At 40.0% G+C, this 9,881-nt stretch overlaps 1 protein-coding gene across 5 annotated transcripts in view; it reads left to right on the top strand.

Annotated features, from left to right (window-relative positions):
* LOC111865117 (nostrin) overlaps window positions 1–9,881 on the top strand; it is an 88,318-nt gene that overhangs the window by 63,345 nt on the left and 15,092 nt on the right. For 2 of the 5 annotated variants that reach the window (XM_023852857.2, XM_033751690.1), the window contains exon 2: window positions 8,336–8,460. The exons of 2 other annotated variants lie outside the window; for them this stretch is intronic. In XM_023852857.2, coding sequence (XP_023708625.1) covers window positions 8,356–8,460 — 105 coding nt within the window. In that variant the 5' untranslated portion in view covers window positions 8,336–8,355. The remainder of the gene's footprint in view (window positions 1–8,335; window positions 8,461–9,881) is intronic. One more of the 5 variants, XM_023852858.2, reaches the window with a different exon arrangement.

Here is a 9,881-nt window from a genome sequence, read left to right as displayed (position 1 = left end):
TTCAAGAAACTGAAATTCAGTTTTATCAGTTTTCTGAAATATCTTAAAATCTGAAAGCTTTATCTAATCCTTTAGGGTACATTAGTCACTACACGTGCTTGTTCCATCTACAAACTCTGCATTTATCTCGGTGTATTAATGCATTTCTTATGATTCTCACAAACAGAGATCATTTCCTTAAGTAGCTCTAAGGAGTCGATCTTTGTAATAGAAATGTAATGCATTTCCTGTGAGGTTGAACTGATTTTTTTTTCTTTTTCTTTTTCCTTTTCCTTGGCACTACAGCCCCAGAGGGCCTAGGCCTACCTCCATGAACTTCTCCGTTCACTTTCGGTTTTTCTAGATCTTACACATTCGGTAGGACTCCTTGGGCGAGTGATAAGCTTGTCGCAAGGCCTCTACCTGTACACAAACACAGAAAAACGCACACACACAAACTAAACATCCATACTCTGAGTGGGATTCGAACCCACGATCCCGGTTTCCAAGCGAGCGAAGACAGTACATGCCTTAGACTGCTCGGCTACCGTGACCGGCGAACTGATTTCTTATTTAAATGAATTTCAGTCCTCAGATCTTTAAATCTTTAGATGTGGTTTGTTAAATACATGTATCTCTTATCTTGCTTCATGTACCTCGATTAGCTTTGTAACAAATGCATATCGAAAGCTGTGCGGTGTGTGAGTACGCAAAGAGTGTATTTGAAATATCGTATGTAATATATTTCTGTTTCATTTACTGCTGATGTCAAATGCTGTGTAGTGTGAGGTACTGACATTTGAGTTATTGGAGGTTGTATGAGTCCTTTACTGTAACAGTTGCTTACGGCATCGTTACGTAAACTGAAAATACACCGAGATAAATATCGCACATCTTCTATTCGGGAGATCTCAGCTTCAAATCTCGGCCAGGAGAATTCTATCCTGATTGAAATGTTCGTGTTTTTCCTCAGTTCCTCCTGGAAATTTTCAGGACATTTCCTCAGTTTGGGCGCCGACTGCTTCCTTCCACATTTTCTCCAGTTCCATATTCACAAATCATTCCATTATTCGACGCCAATGACGGCGTCGCTGAAGAAACTATAAATAAATAAATTTAATTAAAACTTCAACATTTTAAATGATGTATTCCAAGAAAGCTCAATACGCGAAAAATACATAATTTAATAATAAATATGCATTTTTGAGAAAAATAATAGTAGGGCGATATATTATTCGATTTTGTGAATTTTTGTTTTATTTGTTTCATTCTGGTCCGTCATACTAACAAATTACAAATACAAAACAACTCCGTTCAGTGTGACTATTGAAGTTTTTACTACTTGAAAACTTAACACCGAAACATGTAAGAGTGTTAAGTTTTGAAGTAGTAAAAACTTCAATAGTCACACTGGACGAAGTAGTTTTGTCTTTGCGATTTTGGGAAGATTACGAAGATAAATATACCAGTTCACATGCAAGTGCTTTGGGAAAATAGCCATAGAAATATATTTTCTGTATATTGAAATGAAAGTATCTGCCCTGATAATTATTGAAGAGACGACGTCAAAATCTAGATCATATGGGGGCCCCTCAAAAATGAACTGCCCCTTTTGAAACGGTTCCCAGCGGTTATATGTCTTTATTTCAAAATTTAGAGCGAACTAAACATGTGATAAACTGTACCCTGTGAGGTACTGAGCATAGGTTTACCAGATATTGATTTTCCATGCTGTAACCTGCGCTTCTCTGGTTATTTCTTTTGAATGACTTTCTCACAGTATAGTTAAATTAGTTAATTAATCCACTCAGTAATCTCTCCAGTAATTCATCCCGTAATTAATTCCCTCATTCAGTCATTCTCTTCCTTTTCTTTATATAATTCGAATTCTTTTTTGGAATGACTGATTTCAGTGCGAAATCTAAGAATTGGATGAGTAGGGCTATTTCATCCGGTTTGCTGTAGAAAGTGACACAATAAGACTGGCTTTACAAATGGCTGACTTCTGTTTCTTGTATTTGTAACTGCGGGTATTGAGGCGTGTAGCAGTTTGCTGCCGGTAATCGAATCTAATTTCAACTAAAACGAGGACTTCATTTATTAAGACACTCGAGGAAAAGTTGTTCTCTCTTTATTAATTCTGAACCCGAAGACATTAGTACGAAAACATGTTCCGATGGAGCAAAGTCTTTCAAGTACATTCTTTATGCTTTTGTGTACTTTATTGGGCTATATTTGGTTACTGAAAGACTGATTAGCAGCCCATCTCTGCATGCCCACATATTTTTCGCAATATTTCTTTAAATGAAATTAACTATATGAAGTATGCACGCATTGAGACCAAGGCGTAGATGGGAGACTAAACTGTTACTGTTTAGTGTATAGCATACTTATTCTTTTATTAATATTAATTTATATAATTGTAGTTGTAATTGTATTTGTTATAGTTGTAAGTGTATTTTTCTTTGTTGTCAGTGTAGTTTTGTGTGCGGTGTTTTGTTTGAGTGTGGTGTGTTATTTTGTGTGATGTGTTATGTATTATTGTAGTACCACTGCCACCGGGCAAAAACCCATTTGCAGTTTAAATAAATAATAATAATAGTAATAACAATAATATCATATAGATCTTGAAGACACTGAATTGGTGGACATGAACTGGATCCCTTTGCCTCAAGCCAGAAAGTGGTAATGAATCTTCAGGTTCTAAGAAAGGCCGGGAATATTTTGACTACACGAGCGGCTCTTATCTTCTGGAGTTTGTTGGTGTTTTAAATAATTTTGCAGAGTATGGGGATATCTATATGTCATGTACCTGTTTTGTTTGGTTGGTTGAGGCACTATGCTATAAGCCGGAAGATCGCGGGTTCGATTCCCGATGAAGTCACTGGATTTTTAATTAACCTAACCCCTCCAGCCGCACTGTGGTCCTGGGATTGATTCAGCCTCTAATAGAAATGAGTATTAGGAATCTTCATCAGGGTAAAGTAAGCCGATTGTCTGGCAAATGTGGGAGCCTCGACGTCTCACAAACCTATGGGCCTCCACGGCCTGTTACAGGGATAACTTACCTTTAAAGTGATATTAAGGAAGTGTATGCATTCCAATTTCAGCTTCATGTAAAGTACGATTGCTGTCGAATCGATAGGATAGAAATTAAAATTGTCCCACAATTTTTAGTTTTCATACTGATTCTCAGTATACTTTCATTTCTTAATCGAAATCTGCATGTAGTTTCGGGGTTATTACGTGCGAACGAACAGATAAATGTAAGACCCCCATAGTACGTTCATTTTATCTGCATGCTCAAGCAGCGCAAAATAACGATGCATATAAAATTGCAGCACTGTACATGTCACGAGTTTTAAGAGTTTCGATTACGCTAATTTTCTAACACTTAACATTAATTGTTCTTGAAACTGACTCTTTACCCTTTAAATTGCTGATTTATTAAGAAAAAATGAGCCTACTTTCCTCGTATTTCTTTTTTATGCAGAAAACTATAACTGACAGCTCAAATTGTTAAAATTTTGCAGAAGATGTTGAATTGTGATACCCTCTTGGGTACGTGTATGACATAAAGTAAATCAAATCAACTGTTTATTGAGCATAAAACATCTGTACAATACACTTCTCCATTTTACGACAGATATGCAAAGTGAACCAGCAGAAGTAAGGAATATGGAACATTCCTAAGAATATAAGTCCACAATAGATAAGCCGAAGTCTCAAAATGTGAAGTGATTAAGTAAAGAAGATAAAAGATTAGATCGAGAAATGGACTTAGCTTTGATAAAAGTACAATTCCTGTTTCACAGTGTGTATATTGACATTTACTTTGTCGTGCTGTAAATAATCATAATAACGCGCATAATTTCAAAATTAAACAGTATTAAGTTTTAATTCAATTTTTAAGTTTTTTAGGAAAGTTTTTAAGTTAATAAATGTAAAAATATCAGGAAATTAATCATTATAATCGTAGTTAAATAACATCTTTGATCTTTAAGTTGTAGATTTTCTGGATGGATATTTCATGAAGTCACTGGTAAACTGTAAAATTTAATGATGCGCTGTGGTACCTTGTGTTGTAACCACTGGGTGATGACCCATGCTGAGGGGTCGGAACATGCAATATAACAAAGAACGCACGAAAAATGACGAAATATCTTGTATATTTAAGTTCTGTAAAGAGACTGTATTTTAGTGACACAGGAAAATTCCAAATCAGTTGACTTGAGAAGACTTAAGTGAGACTGGCCAGCGTATCTCTCTTACAGCACAACAAGGGTTAATGTATCTTGCCACGGCTATAAACCCATCAGCACGTAATTACAGCAAACAGGCGGAAGTGATGTAAGAAGTCAAGATCCTAGCTCTTTTAGAGAACCGTCATGGCTGTGACTTTGTTTCGTTTCGGTGAAGTCGGATCAGTGCAGTGGCTGGCTACCGATTTGTAGGACTAGGTCTCGATTCGAGGTAGGGACAGGCATATCTCTTGTCCAGATCGGCTCCAGACCTTTATGCGTTGTGTACGAAGGGCTCTTCTCCCGGGTTCAAATGAGAACGCACACCAATCCTAATATCATTGCCTCAAAACGGCAAGCAGAATTACAGAATTATTGCCATAATCCTGCGTAGAAATTTTTGAATTTTATTCATTGTGCAGTTTGTTTAATTGCGGTATCGCTTTGTGAAAATGTCGAAGAACTTTTCTTTCTGAAACCCAAAGATTCCTGAATGTCTAAATTTAAGAATCAAAGACCAACAGGCAAACGATATCCTTGGTTCTACATGGCCCTGAGGTCGTAGTTCTTTGGCCTCGTACAGAGTTGCAATATTCAGGAAATGACGGCTGATAGGATCAGTTCAGTAATTGTTTGTTTATCGAAAGTGCTTTATCTCCCAGTTAATCTGCAGGTAATAGGACGATGCAGCATGTCAGCATCACGTACACTTTACAGCTGATATTATTCCCTAATTCCTTTGATATTATACATATACCGGAGTAGATATAGCTCAGTCAGTACGGTGATTCGGCTGCGAGCTGGACGACGGGTGATCGGGTTTCGGATCCCAGCAAAGGAAGAGATTGTTCTGTTCTCGGCCGCGTTCACGCCGTCTCTGGGACGCTCCCAGCGTCCTAACCAACGTGTGTCTTCACGGTTCCACTTCACCCTCTTTGCATGGAAACGGAACAGCCTGCTCCAGTGAAGGTCACTTGTTTTCCAATTGCATTATCTGCCTGTTTTGCATATCTTACTAGCCGTTAAGTTAATTTATTGTAAATACAGGTCTCATATGACAGACTTGATCGCATCACATAACATTGCAAATTTTGATAGGCATAATATTTATTTTCTTTTGGAGCCAGGATAGCGCAGTCGGTATAGCGACTGACTAAGGGCTGGACGACAGAGTCCCTGTGGGGACGAAAATTTTCTCTTCTCCAAGTCGTCGAGACTGGCTCTGGGTTCCACCCAACCTCCTGTCCAATAGTTACCGGGGGCTCTTTCCCCGGGGGCAAAGCGACAGGTGCGTGAAGCTGACCGCTCACCTCCAACTAGTGCCGAGTTCAAGAAAATGTGGGTCTATACATCCACTCCCCCATACGCCTTCATGGCATAGTGTTTAATTAGTTAAGCACAGGAACAACTTTACCTTTTATTTTTTGTAGATGTTGTGTTCGAGTCAGTCTGATTGAAGGACTGCGTTTTAATGGGGCTGCACCAACAATTGTTTAACGAAATTAATTGTTATCCTTATCATTCCATAGTAGACTAACCTCAGTTTTAAGTTTTACTCGAATCGAACTTGATAAATGTTCGCAAAAACGGTTCATCATACAGCACATAATAAATTTGTAGGCTACACAAAATAACCTAACCTCCTTACTCTCTTAATGAAGGTCAGAGATAAATCCCCCAGACTTAAAAGAAAAAAAAACCGTGCATGGGATGGGAAGTGTTCAGATAGTCCGTGGAAGTTTCGATGAACATCGCATTAGTGTGCAAGTGGATACACGGAAAGGCAGTTTGTGTGTGACTCAGTAATGTGCGATTAGATTTGCACAAAAACGTCTGTATCGCTTACATGGACATCGAGGCCAACGCGATATGCGAAGAGAAAAGAACTTGGGTTTTCACCCAGCTGGCAGTAACGCGGTATGGTTTACTCATGCACAGCTCAATGATCTGTGTGAGTCGGCTCATGTTCGAATCCCGACATATTTCGCTCGCACTGATCCGGAACTTCTGAGCGCATTGCGGTCACGAACTGCCACGAACTTCCGCTGTCACTTTGTTCTGTTGCCCGACGAAGTGTATGAACTTGCTGTTGTCCAGCGCACAGGTGGGCGCATACAGAAATATATTCAGTATGTTATATTTTAGCGTCCTGTTGCACTGATTCAAGTCCATGATTTATTTCACCGTCTTCTAGTGCATACACTTATCTACTTCACTCCTCTCACTCGCACTACATGTTTCGGCACAAAAGTGCCATCCTCAGGTGCTTATTTACTTAACGTTAAACTAGTTCATTGCATACCTTGTCGTCTTCATATTAAAATAATTAAAATATATATTGATAAATGTTAAAAATTAAATATTAAAATATAAAATTTTTCAGGATTTTTCCTTCGTCGTATTCACTACTCAAGTCACGTTTATCCTCTTCTGTTGGAGCACTCTTTCTATTTTCATGTGTTTATCTGTAACGTGAATTTGTTATTCATTAATACCGCGTTCCGTATTTTATTTATTACTTGTGGTATTATAATTTTTAATACTCACTGTGCTTTTTGTTGTGTCTTGCTCCTGTGACTACGTGTGTTATACTGCTGGGCCTGCTGGGTATGTGTGTATGTGTGCTAGTTTAACGTTAAGCAAATAAGCACCTGAGGATGGCACTTTTATGCCGAAACATGTAGTGCGAGTGAGAGGAGTGAAGTAGATAAGTGTATGCACTAGAAGACGGTGAAATAAATCATGGATATTCAGTATATTTAATGATGGTGTCAGTAAATCCAATGATTGGAACAGAGTGAATGATGAAAAGTGGAAAGAATCGAAAATTTAAGGTACTTTATCGATATTTACCGGGAGAGTCTGATAAAAACCACAAAAGCTTCAATTAATATAGTCAGTCTCCAACCGGAAATTCGAACAAGGTACCTACCGAACAGACTTCAGAAGAATTGCAGCTTGAGTTAACTTGCTCGGCGAGTCGTTCTTAACAAACTGATAGTCGCTTAACTGGTTAATAAATTCCACTGCTTCTCATGGTCTCATATATTCATTGCTATATTGACAAGTATCCGCCATTGTATTCGTCCTTAGCCAGAAGAGTTCAGAGCACAGTCTCACGCCCTATTTCTTTGAGATCAATTTTAATATTTTGGGTTCGAGACTGTCTCAGCAGTGACTATGAAGGGTACGGTCGTCTGGGTTGTAAGGCTATGTAGTTCGGTAGAAGACCATCACCTTCCAGAGGAACGTACACCCTCCATCTTCAGGGTCAAAGAGCAAGCAAAGGAACGAACCAGCAATAGGCAGACGCTAAGCAGCTAACTTCTGGTTGTTTGCTTGGCTTATTCTTCTACCCTGAAGACAGAGGCGATACCATTCTCCGAAATGTTTTCTCCGAATTCTACCGAATTATATGGCTTTGCAACCAAGAACAGTATGCTATTCTATTTTAATATTATCCTCCCATCTACGGCCAGATTTACAAAATGGTAACTTCCGTGTTAGTTTTGCAATGCATTTTGTATGCATTTCTAATTTACCTTATGCGTGCTACTTGTCCCGCTCATCTAGTTCTCCGGTTGATCACACTAATAATATTTGGTGAAGGGTGCCGGTTACGAAGTTCTTCATTATGAAATTTTCTTCGTCCGTTCTCTTATTCCTTTGTAGTCAAATACGTGTTCTGCTTATATCGCTTTTGTTGCCTTCTTTCTTCGTTTTCTTATTGCCGTCTTCCATCTTCTCTTTGTTTTCCTAGTCCATCTCCCCCTCCTCCCCGATCTTCTATTCTTCCTTTCCTTCTTCCTATTATCCTCCCACTCCATCTCATCTTCATCTTCTATTATATCTTTCATTGTTGTCTCCCTCCTCCCTTCTCTTTGATGTCCTGATCGGCACAAAGCGCTTTCGCTATTTGAAAGGAATATTTCATGTGTCTGTCGTCATCTCCCCGTTTTCTGAGACTAGTTTCGCTTCACGTGAAGCTGAGATAGGAGAGGCTTTGTCTTGCATATTCTGCTCCTTATACCCCAGCATTCCTGGTGTGTGACGCCGCGCTGCACCTACATGAATGTGGGCTCCATCCATGGTGACACAGATGTCTTACGTTACAGTAGCGTCAGTATGTAGCACGATGCAGGGCGCCAGAGCATGTAATGTTGTGATAAGGGACGCCAACTACCAGAAAAGATTGTTCCAGAGCACCCGACGCCGACGCCATGTCAGGAAACTACCAAAGGTGCGCCTATCATGCAGAAATGGAATTATGTCTTCATACTGACATTTTATATTGCACACGGTATTGTTTGTTCTTGGATGGAAGTGTTTGTTTTCAGTTATTCTGCACGCAGTAATAAGAATGCACGAGAGACGTAGAGGAAATACCTACGTGCTATGGTTTTCATTAAAACATCCATATCTGTTCGTGTGGCAGTGCAGTGTGCCCGTCTGAGGGCTTCTCGAAAATCTTTGAGTGCTTAGGCCAAGGACATGCTTCTCCTGTCAATTCACTCTGCCTAGATTCGATCTGCTAGTGTAAGTGACAAACCAAGAGCTCCTATACGTTACAAGTAGAACTTATCGAGATCACAGCGGATACTGGAAATTTTACATTGTTCCGCACACATGTGGTCTAGTGGTCAGAGTTCCTGGCTACAGATCCAGAGGTCCCGGGTTCGATTCCCGGCGCTGCCAAATTTTCTAAGAAGTAGTGGGTCTGGAACGGGGTCCACTCAGCCTTGTGAGGATAATTGAGGAGCTATTTCAAGGAAATAGCGGCTCCGGTCTCGAAAACCGAGCTTAACGGCCGTGGGGATTCGTTGCACTGACCACGTGACACTCTCTATCCGCTAAAATTGGCACTAACTTCGCCGACAAGCGTCGGTCACTCGGTCGGTGTAGTTCTCTTATGGAATAAAACCACGGAGTTTGTTTTTTTTTCCGCACACATTTCTCCACCTCCCTAAACATTTTATATTTACTCGAAGCTTTGATTCAGTGCCTTTTCTATTCAGTAATGTTTCTGTCTCTCTTCGTTTATTTTCGATTTCATGAATAGTTTCTCTATTTGGAAGTATAACATTAAAAAATTTAAGCCGGAATATTCTCATCAGTTTCCTTACACAGTCGCTTTTCACATGAGCCCTTGTTCCAGTATAAATCTCTCACGCTGCATTTCGACACAGGAAGCAGCACTACCAACTGGATGTTAAGTACATGAGAGGGGTCGGGGGATAGCGGTCCGCCGACACATAAGCTCAATACAGGGCAACTCTTCAGCGATTTGTTGGTTCGACATCGAAGAGAAGTTGTGCGTGTTCTTGGTTTGTCGATTACGCTAGCAGTCCGAATCTCACGGAAGCACGCGGTAGCGTACTTGGTTGAAGCACCATGCTACAAGCCGAAAACTCGCAGGTTCGATTCCCGATGATGTCATTGAACTTTTCAATTGACCTAATCCTTCTAAGCACACTGTGACCCTGGGGTAGACTCAGCCTCTAACAGAAATGAGTACCAGAAATCGTCCTTGGAGTAAAAGGCGGGCAGCGTGTAAGGCTGACAACCTCACCGCCCATCTGTGAGCCGATTGTCTAGAAAATGTGAGAGCCTCGACACCTCACAACCCTATGGGCCTCTACGGCCTGTTAGAGGGATAGCTTT

This window comes from Cryptotermes secundus, unplaced genomic scaffold (genome assembly GCF_002891405.2).
Source record: "Cryptotermes secundus unplaced genomic scaffold, Csec_1.0 scaffold2, whole genome shotgun sequence".
NCBI classification, from domain to species: domain Eukaryota; kingdom Metazoa; phylum Arthropoda; class Insecta; order Blattodea; family Kalotermitidae; genus Cryptotermes; species Cryptotermes secundus.
Note: the sequence above shows the minus strand (reverse complement) of the source record. Positions and strands in the feature narration are given on the sequence as shown.